This window comes from Lichenostomus cassidix, chromosome 3, assembly GCF_008360975.1.
Source record: "Lichenostomus cassidix isolate B80296 chromosome 3, HeHo_3.0, whole genome shotgun sequence".
NCBI classification, from domain to species: Eukaryota; Metazoa; Chordata; class Aves; order Passeriformes; family Meliphagidae; genus Lichenostomus; species Lichenostomus cassidix.
In genome coordinates this window covers 31,311,482-31,333,502 of record NC_139483.1, presented here as the reverse complement: position 1 = coordinate 31,333,502, position 22,021 = coordinate 31,311,482, and the positions used below count along the sequence as shown (strand labels likewise).

The following is a 22,021-nucleotide window of genomic DNA, read 5'->3' as shown; positions in this document are numbered from 1 at the left end:
CGCATGCTAACATTCTGTTTATTGTTTGACTATTATTTCTTCATTTTGTTTGTTTACCATTTTAGAAGTATGGTAATAAAATATTTTCTTTGGACAAGTACATTTGCCTCTTTTCTCATGCAAATAATACCCAGTACAAATCGGGTTATTTGCATGAGAATGGCTAGCGGGATTTGGCTTTTAATGACCTTGTTTTTTGCTAACTTGGGAAATACCTTTGCTTTAGTTTTCACTGAAGTAAGAGAAAACATAATTTTATTTTTCTTCAGTCCTGTACAGCTTTTGGTATAAACAGGAACACGTGCATTGTTGGCTATAACATTGTGGTTGTATCTCCAGAGTCAACAGGTTGAACACACAACTAACAGTGTGTTTCAAAAGTTTGCTCATGTGTCTCCATTTTGTCCTGTGTGGACTACTCTTGAAGAGTGGATCATTCAAATACATGTCTCTCATTTACTATACAGAGTTGACATCACTCAATAAATGCACTGAAATTAAGTGAAAAATAACAACCAATTTCCATAGGACTGGCTTGACTTTTTCTAGCTGGAAGTGAAGCTTGTAGAAAACTAAGTAGAAGTCTGCTGACAGAGCAAAACAGTCTTATAACTCACGCAACTGAATACCTTTGAGTGATGAACAATATAAGAAATAGTGAACTTGTCTTTACTAACAGGGCATGTTTTGTTTGTTGCACTACATAAAGTAAGAAAAATCAGGGCTGAGAACTATACCCTTAAGAGTATAACAAAGGTGTCATAGGTAATTGTACTTCTATCATGTCCTAATTTTTGAGAACTTGAGTTTGCAGTCCAAACAGAATTCTTTTATGTGGTTTTATTGTATGCAAATTTTGAACCTTTGTCTGCTCTAGAAAAAGGTAAAATCAATTATATACAGCTGTAACAATACTCTGAACATGTATCGTCCGGCTGACATTGAACTTTTGGCCTGGTGGCATGGATATTTAATGACTGTGTGCTCCAGGGTAAAATATGATAAGTGACAGCAAGACAGAGGCAGTGTTTAAGATGTGTCAGCCTTGTGAGAGGCAGTGTGATTATGTGGAAGGGATTTGGGTTCGCTCTGTTAAAGATCTGAGCACTGTTCCAAGCCTGTGTATCCTCTTAGTGGAGTACAAAACCATGGCATAACAACACTCATTTTCAAGGTGTCAAAATCAATGCTGTCTGATACAAGTAGTTTATCTGGAATGTGCTTTCTTTGTTCACAGTGCAGTGTGTTTTCCCATTCTACAAAAGGGGTTGTGGGAACAGGAGTAGGAGGATCAGTTTTGTTTCTGTCTTGCCTCTTGTGCTTTAAGAAATGCTGAAATAATATGCTGGGACAGTGTATGGGCAGTGCTACAGAATATTTAATGGCTTTGGCAACAAGCCAAAAGCCAAATCTACAAAACAAAAAGGTGAAATGAAAAATGGTGATATTCGGCATCTAATAATAGATAAAAATAACAAAACCAGGAAAAAAAATATAATGATAAATAAAAAGATAATAAAATTTAAAAAGAGATAAGAAAATAATAAAACCAGAGAAGATAATAATAAAAACAATAGAGCCAAAACTCAGAATCACACTGCAGATTTCTAGCTGTTGGAAAGGTGTTCAGAAGATTTTGGAATAAAAAATATTAAGTGACCATTATGATGGGGAATTGCCACTGCCTCAATCTTAATTGAAATTGTGAAAAATATGTCTCTTTAGAGCTGTTTCTGTTTTGTAGAAATGTTTCTGAAAAGCTGTTGTTTAAGCTTTCATAGTTGCTAATGTAATCAGAACCATTTCAGTTATAATGACTTAATGCATTTTTATTGCCTTTTTTCGTATTGGATTTCTTTCCTTTCAGGGATTTTTACACAATGTGTCCTTTTTTGACAAAAGCTTGTTTTGTCACCTGATTTTACATCTAAGCCCAGTGAATTTTGCTTGTGCATTCACCAGATGGTATACATATGAGTAGAAGAGCATAATCAGATTAAGAAACAAGACAGAGAGGAGTTGGGCCTGTTCTTCTCTGAAAAGGTAGTGAAAAGAAAACAGCCTTTAGGATGTGGAACTTGATTTGAATAGACACGACAGCTACATCCCAGGTTAGATTAGATGGAAGAACGAAAAACACTTATTTTTTCAAATTTTTTAAAATGGTGTCAATGTGCAATTTAAGTTTTATACATCACTAAAATTTGTAATACTGGAAATTCTTAGCAAACTGCTTTTATTTGTTGCTGTACTATTACTTCTGAGTAGAGATTTTCCTGATGAAGTCAAATGAAAACTTTGTGTGGTATAATCATTGTGCACATCAGGAATTAAAAAGTTAGCAATCAGAAGATTAGAAATTTTGGTAGAAATGTTCAACACCTATGGTGTACCTATGGGGCATTCTTTTCAACAGATCCTCCATAAGGGATGGTGTGTTTCGAGGGTCAGCAGATACTTCCACAGGAGTAAAAAGGTTTTATAGAAGGCTGAACATCATAATTTTTTTGGTTAGTGTAGTCTCCTGTGGCTTCATTGCTTTTTCTTTGTTTACAGATTTGATTTGTAGGATGCAGGATAAGTAAAGAACAGATTTTTCAGAGGAAACCTAAAAGTAATGTAATGAAGAAAAATATTCAAATCTTGAAGTACAGTAGGAATGAAAAGCTAGGGAAAATCATGAACGAGAAAGAACCCAATCTTATTGGAGCCACCAAACTTGCTTACCAGCATCCTTCAGGTTTAGGAAGTATTTCCATTTTTCCACCAGTTTTCAGTACACCCCTAACTATGGCATCTGTGTTTTTATCTCCCAAGGTCTTGTGTTCTTTGGCAGACTTTTTGAGTTACCCTGCACTGCGTATCATCTCTAAGCCTTCTGCTAGGCTTCTAAGGAAGGAGAGCATCAGGAGACTTTATTCTTAGAACTAACACTACTGCCATAATGTGCTGTTAAGCCATGGCTCAAAATCTTGCAAACCTATTACCTTTCTCTTATAAATACACACATATTTTTAACTTGTTTTCACTCAGCTTGCATCTAGATTCATGACTGCTTTGCTGAACATTACGTAAGCAAATTTTCGGCAAACGAGTCTTCCAATTTGGCTGGCTTGCTGCCCTTAGCATCAAGTCCATGTCAGTTGAGCCAAGATCCTCCTTCTGTGTGTGGGCAAAGGGCAGCTTTTCTGACCTGGTTTTATTCAGACTCCGATGGTCTCTCTCTAATTCCAGTGTCTTAGAGAAAATCAGAAGTATGGGAGAAGTTACTCCTTTGAGGCTGCTTGTGATCCCAAAATTTTGTGACTGTTAGAAGTGATAAGTTGTTACAGTCACTAGCTCAGTATTTTTTATCAATAAAGCTCTGAGCCATTCTGTGTCAGGGAACACAATAGTTTATGACTGAAGGATTCTGCCCTGAATTACTCATCTTCTGCCTGAATTGTGTTTTGAATGCATTTTTAATTTTGCATGGATTTTTGTCAATATTCACTGCTTTTGCTCAAAGGTAGTTGTTTTCTGCTTGGTGGTTGTCATAGAGCTATTAAGTAGATAACCTGACTTTCCAAAGTACTTGAACATGATAGTTGAGAAGTCTTACCTTTAGCTGATGGAATATGAGGAGCCACACAGTGTTTGGGTGACAGCTTTACATACTGTGTCATGCATTGTGAGTTATCACACATTATACTTGGTTTTGGAAAAGTTGACTCTTTAAGGATTTTTATCTGTGGTGGTAAACTTTAACTTGACACTCACTTGCGTAAAGTGAGTTTGCTTTAGGTAAAAACTCTACTGAGCCTTTGAAATCTCTCTTCCCCATATTTCTTGCTGGGATAAATGCAGTTTTGTTCCTCCTGATGTGAGGTGGTTTTGGCTGCAAAACAAGATCTGTCACTGCGAAATGTTAATGTGTGAGCATCAAGGTTAGTTTGCTTAGAAGCTACCAATCAACAATTACATGGGAAAAAGATTTAATTCCTGTTGATAAAGCTAGAAAATGGATATATGGGAAGCATCTTCTCCTTAATAAAGCTTTGAAACACCCAGCTATCCAGGTGTTAAATAGGGTGTTGAAGACCTTTTGCGGCTTTGAAGTCGCAGGTTGAACACTGAAAGGCTAAGGAGTTGCACATTAATGTGGTTGATGGAACTTCAGTTCTACTTCTTATGTGAGCAGATTGCAGAATGACTCTGAGTGAACAATTGCATAAATTACTTTCACAGTTTGTTGACAGCAAATTCAGATGCACAGTAATAGTATCATGCACTTGAGCTTAAAGGAATAATTTCAGAAGAAAATTTTGCCCTTTATTCTTTCGCAAAGCAAATATATTTTGCTGCCGCTGTTAGTGATTGCACACCAGGGATATGCCTAATACCTCTACACCTGGAATGTGTGTGAAATATGTAGGCAGTGTTAAGAGGTAGAGATAAGGAAAGTACTAATTCCATTGTGGAAAATACAAGTAGAAGTTTATCCAGAACAGTAGTATTCAGCAAAACAGCCTGAGGCCACAAGTAATGATAGAGACTCGGAAGGTGAAAGATAAGAGATGATCTTTTTCTCTCACAAAATAGGATTAAGTATGTTTAACTTAGCAAAACTGAGACTCAGAGTACAATTACTTTTTGTAAATGTTTTGAGGTGTACTTTTCACAAAGGAGGAAAGGTCACTGATGCTGTGGGACAGTACTATTGCAAGAATAGGTGAGTGTATTCTCTTTCAGAATTTGTAACTGCTTTTCTCCAGGCTCCTGGGTTGCAGCACCACAAAACTAGATGGTTTTGTGGTGCCGCAGCCAAGCCAGTAATGCAGCATGCTGAAAGATGTGCTGTAGAAGCACACAGAGATTGGCCAAGTAAATTCTGCTGTCAGTTCAAGGCAACCCTGTGCAGTCACTGCACTCTCAGTATTGTTCTTTCTCTACGTCCTCATCTTTGCATCTAATGCGTCGACCATGGAGTTGATGCTTCTGAACTGGCTGTGAAAGGAACTTGTCAAACTAACATGATTATTGACTCAAACTTTGGGCTCAGGAAAGTGGCTATCATGCTTTGGGATCTGAGATCGTCTGGTCATACTCTTACCATGTGGGACACTCCAGCTGAGCTGATAAACCGACTAGACTTGATTTGTCTGTTGATGGAACAAGCTCTTGGATGTACTGTGTTTAACCTGCACAACTAGGGCAGTAATAGAGTCACATGAAAGGTGAAAACTTGCCAACCCTTCCTTTTCAGAACCTGATTGATTAATGTAAATATAATGGAACTGTAGTCTGTACTGAAATTTAAAAAAGCCTACCTCTAATGCAAAGGGTGCAGTAGAGTCTTATGCGTACAACATTTCAGTGAGGACCATGTAGGTTTCAAAAAAGCCGTCAGTGCAGTGGTTGGTGGTAGGCAAAACCTACTGATGTGCCATGTTTGTGTGTCCTTGGAAATACAGGCAGTTGAGGAGCTTCCTTACATGTGGAGTATTCTTGGATGCTGGTGTAGGCTAAAGCTGTGTTCTCCGTGTGCTTTGTAAAAATAAAAGTCTGTGCAGTTCTTGGCTTTAGACAATTACAATAATACTATTGAACAATTTATCCTGGTGGTTTAATGACAGCAGTTAGTTGCTTTCTTTGCCTCAGTCTACAGTAGCAAGACCAGAGTTCTCTGGGTTCTCAGTCCCCCCTGAACTGGAAGACAGGGAGGTGGGGAGCAGAGTGAAACCCCCAAAATCCAAGGGGAAGAGTTCAGTGATCAAATCCATGGTGTAGTGTGTCCAGATAGGGATAATGTAACTACTGAAGTGTCTAGGGCAGTCTTATGAGGAGGTCTGAGAGAGCTGGGGATGTTTAGCCTGGAGAAAATGAGTCTCAGAGGGGACCTAATTGTTCTGTGCAACTACCTGAGGGGAGGGTGTAGCCAGAGGAGGGGGATTGATCTCTTTTCCCAAGTAAGAAGTGATAGAATTAGAGAAAGTGGCCTCAAGTTGTTCCAGAGAAGATTTAGAATGGATATTAGGAACAGTTTCTTCATTGAAAGAGTTGTCAAGCATCGATCCCGGCTGCCCAGGGTAGTGGCAGAGGCACCATCCCTGGAGGTACTTAGAAGACAAGTAGCTGTGGCACTTAGGGTCATGGCCTAGTGGTAGACTTTGTAACAATGGGTTAACAGCAGGACCTGATGATCCTTAATATCTTTTTCAACCTAAACAATTCTGTGATTACGAATTTAATCATGAAAGTGGGCCTATTTTTGTAAACTGTTCTTATTTTATCGGTAACAGGATTTGGTTATGTGTTGGAAATGGATAACATAAGTCTTGCTAATCCTTGTTCTTTGCTCTTCATAGACAATGAATGATTTTGACTACTTAAAACTACTGGGCAAAGGCACATTTGGCAAAGTAATCCTGGTCCGAGAGAAGGCTAGTGGCAAATACTATGCTATGAAAATTTTGAAAAAAGAAGTAATTATTGCAAAGGTAAGGAAGGTTATATTTTTCATATTGGGTCATTTTAAAGAGTGGAGTGATCAATATTTAATACATAAGGTGTATTGATTTCTGATGATAACTTAATTTGATAGAAGTATGTGTGTACCTTCAGGAAAACAAGAATGCAAAAAAAGTATGTATACCCATTTTGCATGCCTTTTCCCAGGATTTTATAATCTAGTGTGCTAAAACACTGAAAGAGTTTAATGGGCAGTAAACAGTGCAATCTGAGTTCATACAAGATAAAGTGCGTTGTAGGGTATATTAGATACTTCACATTTTTTTCTAAGTCAATTGCAGGTTTATTCAGTTAACACCTATAATTTAATGGGCCTGTGCTCTGTACCTGCTGTGTTATATAGGATTGCTATGCATGGGACTAACAATTCAATTTTTTCAGTTTTAGAGAAAAAAAGTCTGAAGCTGATGTCTGAAGAAATGATTTATACTGGCATTTTCCAATCACTTAAACTTGATTAGTGTCACTAGCACTTGCGCTTGGTCATAATGCCACTCAAACTTAAACTTAGATTGTCTACTCTGAACTTTGTTTCTAGCAATTCTGAAGTTTTCAATCCCACTTCCACAGAACAAGTTGAAAGCAAGAAACAAATATACATTTATCACCATGACACACAATTAAAAATTACTCCCAGTTATTTAATGAGGACATTTTGAGAGATGTGGATCTGAAATTTTTGAATACTTGTGGCTAATAATATCAGTATCCATAAACAATGGATGTGAATGGGTAAACACTGTTTTACATGTGTTAAATGCTAAAATATCCTTCAGATTTGTCTGATTTTCCTATTGACCTATGAAAACAGGGCTTACAAGAGTTTTACAGTCTATGTCCATCTGTCACTCACTTTATAATAACTTCAGAATGTGTTGATAAGTTTCAATTAAATTTGGTAGAGGAGTAGAAGCCTGTAAGACAATTACGTTTCCTTGAGTATCATTAAAGCCAGCCCTGTTGCAGAGAGGGAGGCTTAAATTTACGTCTTCAGCAGTGAAGAGACTGACCTGTGAGTTCTGTGTGCCCTCAGCAGCTGTCTGGTGAGCACTGGCAGGCTGGTCAGCGTGTACATGGTTTGGACTAACAGCAGCAAAGAGTGCCCTTTTCTTCTTCGTAGTCAGGAGGTACAGGAAGAACAGAGGGTGTTGCTGCTGCACTCTCCTGATTCTGCATGGGAAGGAGCATCTCAGTGGCCCTACCTGTAAGAGATGGCAGCAATCTCCGTGGTTACCCTGTGGGTCTTAGAGCCTGTCTGGTTGCTGCATGCTGCGCCTCAGTCTGCAGCCTGACATCCTTGACCAGTGTTCTGCTCACCCCTGGCATCTGAGGGTCCTCTGGAGATCTTGTGAGCATCTTTTCTGCAGCTGCTGGTTTCTATCCTTCCTGCCTTCAGAGCAATTCAGCTTGTTTCTTTGTATCAATAACACACAGAAACAGATTTTACATTTTAGGGGTTTCTCTAATCACATTTCTGGCTGCTACAATGTCAATGATTTTTGAGATCGTTAAAGCTGATTGAGTAGCTTTGTCTAAGGTGAGCAAAAATTATTGCTCTTAGCAGTGTGTATAAAGGCAGACAAATTTTGAAGACATCAGAGATCCAACTGTTTAAGTTTGAATTTAGCTATTTAGCCCAGTCAGCATGTGAACATGCTGTGGGGAATTATTAATAGCATTTAGCTCTGGAGATCAGTGCTAAGGATTTGGTCACTAGGTAGAATAGATCTGCAGTCCCAACTCAGCATGTAATTGATATAATATACACTCTAGAATCACAGGATGGATTGGGTTGGAAGGCACCTAAAGGATTATCTAGTTCCACCCCCCCTGCTGTGGGCTGGGACAGCTTCCACTGAACCAGGTTGCTCAAAGCCCCATCCAACCTGGCCTTGAACACTGCCAGGGATGGGGCATCCACAGCTTCTCTGGACAAGCTGTTCTCAATGTCTTAACACTGTCACAGCAAAGAACTTCTCCCTAACATTTAATCTAAATCTCTCCCTTTTTAGTTTAAAACCATTCCCTCTTGTCCTGTTGCTACCTGCCTGTGCAAAAAGTAGCCCTATAGAAGGTTGTACCCCTAACAGCATAGTATGAAGCAGAAAAGTGGTGCATTGGCAGCTGTATAGCATCTGCCCAGTTCAGGCTAAATCTGTTTATCCTAACTTTACGTGACAGATTAATATTACACTTACCAGGAAATTAGTACCGGTATTATAGGCTCCTGAGGCAATGCCAGAAAAACTGGACATTGCCAGCTTTTTGTCCAATTATCTGGTGAACCACAAAAGGTTAAAAATAAATAAACAAACCTTTATGCTTGCTTTTCTCCTTGAAGTGTCTTTTTTTTCTTTTTGTTTTTCCGCCTGTATGTGGTTGTAGTGTTTCTACCCAGTGTTGCATTGCTATTCAGCTAAATGGCATCATAATTTATTACCACTGACTCTGTTGTTGTTGTTGTTCATCTTCCTATTTTGACAATTTTTAAAGTCTAATTTAAAACTCCTGACATCTGTGTTTACTTTCCCATTTAATAATACCTTATCTTCGGAGCACAGTCTGATAAGGATGTATGTAGTACAATAATGTTATATTGATATTATTTGTGGCAATAATAACATACTCTGACTAAATATATTTACTTCTGCAGGATTACAGTTGAAGTTTGAGTCATAATGGGGTAATCTTTAGTTCTGTGTAATATAAAGCTCAGCAGTAGCTTAGCGCTACAGAAGATGGCTACACCCTGCCTGCTTTTCAGGCCTGGCTCCTGGCAGCCTGGGGAGAAGGCTTCACAGCATGTGTTACATGCAGAATTGTTTAAAATGTCTGTGTATTTGTACTTTGAGCCCCCTAAGAGCTTTGCTTTTCTCCCCAGTCCTCAGGAGCTCCTTGCAGTATAGCTCAGGGTGAGCCCTCTGCCCACCATCCTCATCCCCTCAGCCCTGCACAGCTCTGCTCTCTGCAGTCCTGCTGCTGTCAGAGGCACAACCCCACTGCCACTGCAGGCTCCTTCTTTGTCACCTGCATGGTGCTCAGCAGGGGGATGGCGACAGGGCCTGTGGAGGGAGCAGGGATCAAATCTGGATGAGCTTCCCAGGAAGCAAATATCCAGAGTGACTGGATTAGTTTCCTTCTCTCACTTTGGTACACAGCTCTTTTTAATCTTTCCCGTTCAGGCTCACGGACAGGAGTGTCACTGTCTCTCTCCGAGGTGCCTCTTTTCCAAATGTGGCTGGAATGAGTTGGGGGTTGTGTGGACATCTCCCACCTCCCGAGGATGAGGCCGGTGTCCTCAGGGAAGGTCAGCCTGCTCAGAGGAACACTGCTCACCCCAGGCTCCTAAGGACAGCTTGGGTGGATAAAAACAAAGCCAACACCAAACCAAGAGAAAGTTTAAAAACAGAAAACCTGACTTTACTTAACGCTTGGCTAGATGAGCCTGGGTTTTGTATTTGCCTGTCAGTTATTCCATGTGTACATGTCTCGCACATTGGTTTAGTCTCTCTGTAGATACATTGTTCAGGTGATTCATACCAGAGCTGTGAAGTTGTGATGACTATGTTTTTAAGCTATCAAATCCAATATTATAATTTCTTCCTTCCCTGAATTGTATGTAAAGACTTCGTTTTAAAGCAAGAAAATAAGAAAACCAAATAAAATATGTTAAATCATGTTTTGTCAAATATTTTCTCAAAAAATGTGGAGTCTCATTACAAATTTTTCAAAATTGTATAGCAGCTTTCTCTTTTTGATAGTATTGACCTTTTTCTTACAGTTAATTAAATAACAATTTTATATCTTAATTCAGATTTATTTCTTTTCTTTATTTGTCAGGATGAAGTGGCTCATACTCTTACAGAAAGCAGAGTATTGAAAAACACCAGACACCCTTTTTTAACAGTAAGTATTGGGAACTAGTTTTAAATACATTAGCAGGTAATACTTAACATCCATTATGAACATATTTTACAACTTTTGAAGTCTTTCTCATGATGATTTGTAAACAATCAGTATCTATCTGGTGCTTATGATATCCTTTATCAGGATATGTAATTAAGAGTTCAGAAATAAAGTTTCAAGTAATTTTGTAAAGCTTAACTGTACTGAAAACAAATTTAATTGTAGAACTGTGTAACTGTTGTGCAATTTTTTGTAACTTTTGTATATGAGCAAATTTTAAATAAAAGTTATTAATTTCACAGAGGTGTAAGTATTTTTTACAAAGAAAACTTAATTAAGAATTCAGTAAAACAATAAAAATAGCTATTTGTTTGACATAAGTAGCTCATAGAGCCACAAAACTCAAGCCCCACTACCTTTGTCTTCATATGGTTAATATTTAGTAGAAGGGAAAGACTGAAAAGATGAAAATTTTGAGACCCATGACAAATAACGATTCATTGATTTGACTTTAAAGCTGACTTTCTTCTGTAGAAATAATCTGATTTCTCTTCTTTGAGAATATATTAGAAAACATTTTAATTTATTTCAAAATATAATGATCGTGTTTTTTATGACCGTGAATTTTTTTTATAAAATATCAAAGTATAGCATGGAACCTTTCCTGTTTAGAAAAACATAAGCCTTTTTTGGAAATCAGAGGATTGCATTTACATTGCTTGGCCAAAATATTCTTGGAAATGCAGTGAAGACAAAAGAGATCCTGCAATGTTTCTTAATTAGGCTATGATGGTAAGCAGGAGCAGGGGTACCTCCAATCGAATAATGCAACAACATTACTGCAGTTGTATCTTCTTATCTTTCTGTTATTCTTTAACAAATTTCGTAATGAGAGGTGCAGTTTAGTCCCGAGTCTTCTTACGCTTGTTACATGTGGTTCTACTGCATTTCATTTCTTTAGGCCAAGTCTTCATCTGTAGATTTTCTATGGTATCATTGATAAGTCAACGTTGATAAGTCAAAAATTTAATTAAGATAATAACATCCATTGCAACTTTAAAATTATATGGAAATTAATATATTAATTTGGCACTCAGCCTTTTTAACATTCCATAATATGAAACCAGAGAGTCCTTGCTTTGGCAGTGAAAGCACGCTGGAAGTTAAGATCACATTTAAGATTTTGTTTGGGAGAAACGAAAAAGACTATGATAATCTTTCTCTTCATGGGCACTGTGGAAGTGGACATCATAAAGCACGAGTGGGAATAGCTGGTACCATGTATGGCAGTAAGAAATGAAAAGGAACAAAATTGTGTGTTTTTGTCGCTATTTAGTACTTTTTTGTAACAAGCATGATGCTTTCATATCAGTGGACATGTGGCAGAGATGAGGAAACACTTCAAAGTTTTTGTGTTAATTCATCTCAAGCTCCAGATAGGAAGTTACACTTTTAATTACTCTGAAAGTTCTTATCAAAATCAGAATTTTCTACCTAAAAAGATAGAATTAAGTTTTGTTACAGTTTAAGTTAAAGAACTTGGGTTAATATAAGATGATAATTGGTTTGATTTTGCTGTTTTCTTTGCAAGTCCTTGAAATATTCCTTCCAGACAAAGGATCGTTTGTGTTTTGTGATGGAGTATGTTAACGGAGGAGAGGTAAGTTTAAGAAAGATGTTCTGCATCTGTAACAGTAAGGCTGTCACTGGATTACACTTCAAAGGTTATAATTTTTCTTGCCTTTTTTGCTTTCTAGTATCTTTGAGGGGCTTTTAAAAAAAGGGTGGAACTGTCTAATTTAAAACAAAAAGGTTGACATGGTTTTATAACTTTGCTGTCAAAACTAGTTCCTATTCTGGAAAAATTAGACTGCTGTATAGTGAGAGATAACTTAATGCCAGAGAAATAATTACATATAGCTCACTTACTGCTTTTTTCTTTAAGCATATTATAGAGTGTTCTGGCATAAACCAGTCACAGTCCATTGTAAACAAGTAAAAATATTGTTGGTGGGTCTTACTTTTGTCCTAGTATGAAATGTGTGGTCTCTTTCCTATAACTGTTACAAATATCTATTGGAAAAGAGTGGAGCATTCATTGCTTCTCTCCCCTTCACTTGTTTTGTACTCTGGAAATTTTAGCTAAAGCACTAAACTTCTTAGAGTGTTGTTATCTCTGAACCCATTGCTGTCCTCCAGCTGTTTACTAAAGAATGAAATATCAAAAATGATGCCCAGCAAATGGAATTAGAAAACTGCAATATAAGAAGAGGGCTTTTACCTACCTTTTAAGTGCTGTTTTTTATTCAGACTGTGTCTTGTTACAACATGAACTGGGGGATTTTCCTTATTTTGTCAACTGTATGCCTCAGGATAATGTTAAAGGACTAAGCGTTCTGACTAGGATTTTTTTTGTTTTTAATTAAAAGAACTGTTTCTTCATTCTGGAATTGCTGTGGTGTGATTCATAATGTTTTGCATTATATTTTTGCTGTCTTCTCCTGCAATAAAACTGTGTTTAGCTATGATCCCCAATGCCTGTGGCCCATTTGGATCCCAACTTGGCCATCCCCTACCAGCCATGGCTAAATATGGTGCTGTAGGGTGCTCATATGGCAGGATGGCTTGTTTGACTCGATGTATAAACCCAGTTGTGCACATCACAGGTGTTGAACCCAATACAGAAATCTCCTTTGTCAGTAAAGAGATAACAACCTTCTCTTGGACACTCAGCTGGCTTATTTGACATTGAAATTTCATCCCCAATATTAAGTCAGTACTATCTGCAATGAGATTTAAGTACTGTCTTATAAAGTAGCTAATTCTTCATAGTTTTCTCTATGTAAGAGCTTACTGCATTTCTGTAATCTCTGGGTATACGATTTGAAAGTATGTGTTTAACATCATCCTATAATTTAGCTATTTGTCTTTTTGAAAGGTACTTTTCCATCCTGTTTGAATGCAGAGCAGAGCCCACAGAGCCCAGATCTTTTCTTATGGCTGAGGATGCTCTGACTGCATTTTGGTCAATTGTAGTTTGATCAATGCATTTCCCTGCGTTGGGTGGTGCAGTTTTGTGGCTACTACTGCAAGTGTCGTTTGTCATGGGTTTGTCAGTGGTATCCTGCTTTTGCTTATGGGATTTGAGCAACTGCCATGTACTTTGCCAGGACTGGGTTACTTTCTTGCAGGTATGATGCTCCTGTTTGTCAGCATTGCTCATGTTCTTTGCTGATGGCTCCCTAATTCAGTGAAGCTATCTCTAAAGTATTGCCATGGTGGGAAAAAATGGCCTTTTGAGAGTAGGCAGTTTTCTTTGAGGAAGCTCTTTTGATTTGCTTATGTGCTTCTCTTTGACAAGAGATCTGAAATAGTGAGTTAGACAAACTGCCTTTTTAATAGGAAAATCTTTAATCTTACAAAATTTTCTTGTGAATTTTAGACTTTAGTCACTGTATGCCAAGAAATACAGAGCATTTAATATTTGTAAAATTGTAAAAGTAATACTGAAGCAAAGTTGCTCAAAGTTTTTGTCAGCATTTGAGCCTATATGGTACACAGACCTTTTTCTTTTGCTGTTTCTATCTATTATTCTGTCTGTGTTCTAAGGAACTTACATTTGCTTGTGTTTTCTAGCTGTTGAAGGTGTTGAAAAGTCATCTTTTAATTAAATCCTTCCAGTGGGAAATTGACTGTAGATGTACCATGTTGCTTTTGGTTCTCTCCAGTGCTGTACTACCTTCAGTGTGTTTCTGTTTAAAATTCCTTTAGATTAAATATTTCTTTATAGGTAAACTCTTGTGCCTGAGTCAATTTGTTGGGAATTTTCATGGATTATGTCTTTCAGGAGCACCATTACCTAAACAGTTCTCCTCATGAAGGAGTTCATGAACTTTGTATACATATGCTTGACTCCTACCCAGGTGAAAGCAAGAAAATGCCACAATTCAGGGTTCTGCTCTAGTACATTAATAAAAACTGTGGTCAGCAGTAGGAGACTTCAGTTCCTCTTCCTATGGCTAGAAAGGAAAACAGTCAAGGAAGAGGGCACAGAATTTCATTCTGGAGGAGAAGAAATTGTGTTAAAATGATTGTAAGCAAGAATCTTTTATATCTATTAAAAATCTAGATCCATGGTGGAGTTGATATCCCTCTAGAACAGCAATTTATTTTTGCCTTATATTGCCTATGTAACTTCAGGTTAGTTAGGCTCAGTGAATAAGAGAACACATTACAATAAAAATGTAACTGCATCAGTTGTCTATGTGTGTGCTCTTTCACAGTGTACAAAGTGAAGAATTCTCTTTTGGCTTCCTTTAAAAAGAAAGCAATGTATTACATACTTAAATAAACTAAAGGAAACCATTAGAGGATTTTTTTCAAACAGATTATTCAGATGGAAATACTGAATATGTTCTCCTTATACTGAGAACTTTTTTCCTGCTGCCTAAGGCCCAATCTTGAAACAATTGTTGTGGGCTGAAATTAATTTTGTGTTCATTTGGTTTTGCTGTTGGACTGCGTGAATGAAATGTTTACCGATGTCTATTGATCATAAACTATGTTGCAGTGTATAGCTAGAAAGATACTTCTGCCGCTGTGATTACTTCTCAATAACTTTGTTGTACTGAAGGAATTACATTAAAGTAGCATTAAGAAATTGGAATTTGATTTTAAGAATACAAAGATTCATCTGGCTTAGCTGAGATAACCAAATGGCTTTTTATTGTTGGGGAATACTTTTGGAGCGTATGTTTCCCAGTTTTTATTTCTAGTATTTTGCTTTAAAGGATGAAAAGCTTTTAGGCATGAAATCTATTATGTACATTACTCTGCAGAGTACACTGATTCAGCTGACTAATAAGTTGATTAACTTCCTCACTCTGCATTTTCAGGATAATTCCAGATTCTGTACTTTGTGGCAAACTTAATTGGTAATTATGTGCATAATAAAAATAGACACTAAAATTTGTTCAGATGGTTCTCCACACAAGAATTCTGAATCTCTGTTCCTCTTGGCGTTTTTGCACCACAGCTCTTACTTCAATTCATTAGGCAGGGGAGAGCTAAATGGCTTGTTGTAATTGAACAAGTACTATTACCGTCTAGAAAAAAAAATTGAAAAAGACGGGATTTACAACCTACTTAACAAAAAATAAGTAAACAAGAGAAAGTTCCTTAGCCTAAAATTGTGATACTCCATGATAAGGGTGCTATATTCCTTTGGGTATAGAAGGTGCCTGGAAGCAGTGCAAAGTCTGAAACAATTAACAAATAATTCGAAATTTCAAAGGCTGCTACTGCAAGTGCTTTGCAAAATCAACACTTAAATACAAAATGCAGAGCTGAGCAAACCCAATCCACAGCAGCAAGAGCCAGACATTCAACTTAAAACATGCTAAGTAGGTCACTAGCATGTGTACAAGTTTAACATATCAATTGATACAAGGTTGTGCCTTTTATACATTTGGCATGCTTGGATCTGCAGCTGAATATACTTCTATGTTTGATTTTCGTTTAAATTTTTCCATTAAATTTTTTTATTAGGAAAAAACCCCATGACAGCATTGTTGTTCAGGTTTTAAAGGCATACCAGGAAATTTGTAGTTCCAGTCCTCACTGTAACAATAGCACCCTCGTGTATGCCATCAAAAATGTTATGTGCAAAATGGCTTTCTTTGTGCCAAAGCTATTTCTATTGCAATCACAGTGATTTTATAGCACATATTTAATAACTGTAAATCAATAAATAGTGCAAATGTTGGAAACCTTTTTTATAACCTTCATCACATTTCTTTTCCTTTTCTGGCTTAATAAATATAATCTTCCTGTTCTGACAATTGTAAATAGAACACAGTGGCAGAATTATTCTGAAATAGTGAACCAGCTAAATAATGAGCTGAAAATGATGCTGTAAGCCCCCTGTAATCTCCCTCCTCTCTCTGTAATAATTTTAGAATCTGCTTAATATCTTTAGCATATATCTGAGTGTATGAGTGTGCTTTTAATGTGTATTTTTATATCTCAATGTACATTCCTCATTCAAAACTAGCAAGTATGGTTTGGTGACAACTCTGTTATGTGCTATAAGAATATGGAGACGAGTGACTGTAGTGTCACATATATATTAAAACAAACTGACTCAGAAACTCACAGTTTCTTTTAGAAACACAGAATTGTTGTTAGTTGTTTCTAGATGGTCATTTTACTTTGAAGTTAGTATTTTTAATTAATATCAATAACCTTGTTGGAAATAAACACTAAAGATAATAAATTTTTCGTATGTTAACTTGCCAGGCTATCAACTCTCAGATTTAGATTTGGGACACTTTTTAAACAGAAACTAAAACAAATGTGTTGGAGACAAGTATCCTGAAGTTTTAGAATTTCCTAAGACTGTTCAGCTACTGGATTAGTCTCTTTCAAATGGAAAATTGCAATAGTCCTTCAGAATAGATATGAATGCAGGGCTAACTGGAAGTTATAAATTTTCAGAGTTTGTTGACCTATATTTAATTACTTTTGATCCATCAAAACAAAAAAATCCACCTCTTAAAATGAGTGATGTTAGGTCTTTCTTAATGAAAAAGACCACAAAACAGACGTAAATGCATAAATTGTATAATTTTTTTTTTTTGCTTTGTGTGAATGAAGTTCTACTTAGCGGTATTTGTTTTCTGTTTAAATACTGCAAAAATGCGTGGAAAGGACTGCACAAACTGGGAAATGTACTTGTTCTTTTCCCAGCTTGGTAATACATGAGGCATTCCATGAAGTCAGACTTGGTTGCTTAGTGTGGGCAGGTCTTGTGATGGCTTTGAGCATTCAGCATCCATCAGGACAGGGAGCAGATTCCTGCAGGGAGGGCTCATGTCCCGCCAGGGATTGGTGCCTGAACAGGGGAACAAGCAGCAGGGGCAACAGACACACCTACAAAATAAAGATCCTCCTTGGTGTGGAGGTTTGCTATTTTTATACAGTTTGTCTTGAGCATTGGAAAAGAAGTTGAAAGGGGAATCCAGATTCAATGAACAAAATTTTAAATATTTTCTTTAAGTCATAGTGCAGGTTCTGTATTCTGTGAAGTCCCTGTTTATACAGATATATGCTGCCAAAAGGCTCAGATTGCTGGGAGGTTTGTTTAGGCTAAGATAAAGGGGGATACACATATTATGAATTACAGCTCGCAGGAAAGAAGTTGACTTCTGGTTCATAGCAGTGACTTTTTAATTATGTATTGAGAAGTTACAGAATTATCAAGGTTTGAAGCAACCTTCAAGGTTATTTAGTCTAACCATCAGCCCAGCACCACCATAATCACCCCTAAACTGTATCCCCAAGTGCCACATCCAGAAGTCCACCCACTGAAAATAGCTGCAGTAATTCCTACGCTGTTCTGTGCCATGGGAATAGTGTAGATTTTCTAAAGGCATAATATCGGATGTGATAAAGACAGATTATTGGGGGGTTTTGTTGGTTATCTTTTGAGGTTTTTTTAAACCTACCTTGCCGTTTCAGAATTCTCATCTACTTGATACTTTTAGCAGCAAAAAAAAAAACAAACAGTCCAACCCCAAACCTTCATGTGTAGTTGTTATGGATTTCACTGTCTATGTTTAATTTGTAAATTCTAACATTTTTTGTATTTCTGTTTTATTGATTGTTGGCCTCTGTGGTACAGCCAAAAACATTGTAACATGGCTCATTTGGTCTTAAGCAAATGAGAATACAGAAATACACTCTGTAATCTTTGCTTGGGGACTTACCCAAACTTTCTTAAAACAGTAAGTAAAACTCACCATTTCAGAGTGCATTTGAATTAAATAGCCAAAACGTGCTTTCTTAAAATGTTCCAAGTTCTGAGGGTGACGTTTTATCCATTAAGATACTGACAACCTTACAGAGCTTCACCTTACACTCTCTCATTGCAGCTGAAATTACTGGCCATACATAATGACTATTATTTTTTGTTGAAAGACTTCAAAGTGTCTGCAAAGTGCTGTTACTTAAAGAATATTAAAGAAGAGACAAAACACCCAAAGCAATTTTTACATTGTAGCAAAGAAGTACACTAAATACAGAGATTTGTTTTTGTAAGCCCTAAGTAGGTGGAGATTTGCTTTTTCTAGTGACTGCTATTGCTAGCAGTATGAATGTATGGTTTGTAAAATGCCAGTTTGCCTGTTCAGTCCAGTCTATTGAAGAACTAGACTTTTTTCAGTTCAAAGAAAAGTTACTAAAGCACTGAAAAACATGAGGCAGAACCAAAATCTGTACATTGTAGTGATATTTCTTGGTGGCTTAAAGCAAAAATCTGAGGAAGTGGCAGAGGAAGAAGTACAGAATGATGCTGTTGCATACTTTTTTTTTTCCTCTGGTAACTGAAGGTTAAATGAGTAGCAAGCAGAATGCCTTAAACAAGATTGGTATATTGATTAAAACGCTGATTTAACAGCTCGCTTTCTCCCTTTGGAAACCTGGAAAAGATAAGCCAGCTGCTGTCTAAGAGTGCTGAGTGTCCACTGAGAGTACACTATCTATCATCACAATATGGTGATGAGAGGTGTTTTATGTTTGTGTTAATTTCCCCCACTAAATCAGTAATTATTACAATCCTGTCCCTGCTGTTTACCCTGCAGCTGTTTTTCCATTTGTCGAGAGAGCGGGTGTTCTCAGAGGACCGCACACGCTTCTATGGTGCAGAAATTGTCTCTGCCCTGGACTATCTGCATTCTGGGAAGATTGTGTACCGTGATCTCAAGGTAAAAAAAGAAGGAAAAAAAAAAAAGTAATCAAATTTTTGTTTTTGCACGGACTATGGGGAGAAACACAAAGTAATTATAAAGTTGCACTATTCAGAGTTAATGGGAAAAAAAAATCTGTGTTCAGTTTTAAGTTGTGTGTGTGCTGGAGGAAGTTGTTTGATGTAGTGATCTCTAGATGGGTACATTCCCCGATTTTAACTTGATTAAAAAATGAAACAGGATACTGTAGTAGCCACACTTGAAGGCGATTTAAGCTTCTAATCCTCATCCTCCCCACCCCCTGCCCTGTTACTTATAACTTGACTTAGATTTCAGCACAAATCTCAGATACAATTCTCAATGTCCCCAAACAAGGGAAATGGTGAATTGGGACAATGTGACTGCATTCTTTTTGTTTCAGCAAAGAGGTGTTTCTGTATGCTTTGGAAACCTTTAAACTGATTCCAAATACTTCAACAGGAAAATAATTTCAGCATTAATTTCAAAATTATTTTGTCGCTTGTATCTTGGGGAAGATTTGTATTATTGGAATATAGTTTGTCTTAGATTTGCCAGTGTGTTCAGCTGCCTGGTGCTCTGTTGCTTCAGGTACTCTGACACAGTATGACCATGTTCTATAGAAAAATAACCTGTTTTCAACAGGAACATTTCTAACTTGGGTGGGAGGAACCTCTAAATTCCATGATGAGACAGTTTTATTTCTATGTCAAGCCTTTAATTCCATGTAGAGAGGAGGTTGAGCTTTTCTGTTGTACATGCACAGTAGTGGAATTCATTCATGGAATCCTTTGTACAGGAAGTGAGGAGAATGAGGCAATCGTAGGCAAGTTCAGCTCAGGGAGGCAGACAGAAAACAAAATACTGGGTTACCTCCTTGTAGCAAAATCTGTCCTAATAATGTGAAATGCTGTGACATCCTGGCAAAATACAGAAGGGTCAAGGAATGATAGGTGATAATATTTATTTAAATTCTAAATAATAAGGAAAGAGGAGTTTGACATCATTAATCCTCTATTTCTCGTGTTGTCTACTTTGTGTTTTCATTGTATGACAGACTCGATAGGAAATCTATACCTTGAACTGTATTTCAGGCTTTATGCAGACTTAGAAAGACAGGACTAGGATTGTTCTATGTTGGTATTTTCACTACATACCTTATAATTTGAAAAAAAACCCCAAACTATTTTCTGTTGAGAAAAGTTGTTCAGAATGTTTTCCTTGGTTTCAGTTCTACCTGTATTTCAAGTATAGCTAACTAAAACTTTTTGGGAAAGTGATATTAGCCACTATTCTGAATGTTTTCTCATTTCAAAGCAAGAATCATATATTTAAAAAGCAATGCAAAGCATGCAGAGATATATATTCACAATTTAAGAAGTGTCCTTTGGAAGTAGACAAGGAGGGATTTACCTAAGGGGTTTTTTTTATCAGCAGCTGCCCTATCCCCACTTCTGTCTGTTATTGAAAAGGTTCTAGAAGATGGAGGTATTTTAAGGATTTATGGATAAATGCTGTTTCATGACAGTATAGAAATTAAAAGGTATCTTGATAAGTGGACATCATGTTAGAGCAAAGGAAACCTATGAAGTCCTTGACCTGAAATGTACTATTCTAAACTGTATTAAAGTATTAACTAATTACAGAACTTGTATGGCAGTGAATACTGTTAAATGCTGTAATATAATAGATGGTGTGGTTTTTTTTAATTACAAATGAATTATATTCTGTTGCAAGGAATAACTCTTTTTTTACCAAAGTGATGTAATGCATCAATCTGTCCTGTTAAGAAATACTAAGGGAATATTTTTCTCCCCAACACACAGTTAGAAAATCTAATGTTGGATAAAGATGGACACATAAAAATTACAGATTTTGGACTTTGCAAAGAAGGAATCACAGATGCAGCAACTATGAAAACATTCTGTGGTACTCCAGAATACCTGGCACCCGAGGTATGATTTAGAATATTTTATTATAATACTGTATAAAGTGTTTCTTTTCCATTTAATTTTAGACTGAAAGTCTGCCTGATTAATACTATATAGCTGTTATTCATAATGGAATGGGCTGCTATTCTTTGTGGTGATTTTATATATATTGATGCTCTGCTTCTTAGTGTTTAAAAAGGCCTCTAACGTGCATTTTCCTTCTCATGTTTGCCTTCCTCTGTTAAAGTTTTTATCTTCCGATGATTTCTTCAAAAATAATCTTCCATCTGTCTGTCACTTGGAACATATGATCCTGCTTAACTGAGCTGTATAACTAGCATTTATATAGCCTCAGTGGAGGCGAGGGGGAATAGGAGGGTACTGAGTTTGATGGGTTTTATCCCAATTCCCCGGTTGCAGGGAGAGGGAGTTGAAATTTTAGATATTTCTGCTAAAAGCAGTTCAGTGTATCAACCTCAGAACTGGTTGAGGTGGGCACCAAAACTAGTTGTTTCCTAGTATGTAAGCAGAAGTGGCATCTCAAGAGTGTGCCATCCCATCTTTATCATTAGCTGGCACTCAGCGTGCCAAGCATCACACTCCTCAAGGATTGATAAAAAGATGGACATCAGGACATTGTTTTGGTTCCCCTTGCATCTCTGGTTTGGCCACTTGAGAATCTGTTGTGGAAGCTCAAGTCACCCAAATGATCTCCAGTATTAGTGCTGCCACTGATGCCTGCTGAAAAAAGGCAAGGGAAGGACAACCAAAATTGTGTTTTTGTCCTGCCTGGCTTCAGTCAACAGCAGTGATTGTGGTGCTCAGAAATGTCACTCAGCCTCTCCTCAGGGGCTGCCAAATGCAACTCCATTATTGATATGAAAGACAGCCTAATTTTTGCACTTAATGCTA

The 22,021-nt window shown here is 37.2% G+C and overlaps 1 protein-coding gene across 3 annotated transcripts in view; it reads left to right on the top strand.

The window, feature by feature from the left end:
- The window catches only part of AKT3 (AKT serine/threonine kinase 3), a 150,713-nt gene that overhangs the window by 92,340 nt on the left and 36,352 nt on the right, over positions 1-22,021 (top strand). For all 3 annotated transcript variants that reach the window (XM_085055165.1, XM_085055164.1, XM_085055166.1), the window contains 5 exons: positions 6,348-6,479; positions 10,351-10,416; positions 12,008-12,076; positions 19,056-19,178; positions 21,005-21,133. In XM_085055165.1, coding sequence (XP_084911291.1) covers positions 6,348-6,479; positions 10,351-10,416; positions 12,008-12,076; positions 19,056-19,178; positions 21,005-21,133 — 519 coding nt within the window. The remainder of the gene's footprint in view (positions 1-6,347; positions 6,480-10,350; positions 10,417-12,007; positions 12,077-19,055; positions 19,179-21,004; positions 21,134-22,021) is intronic.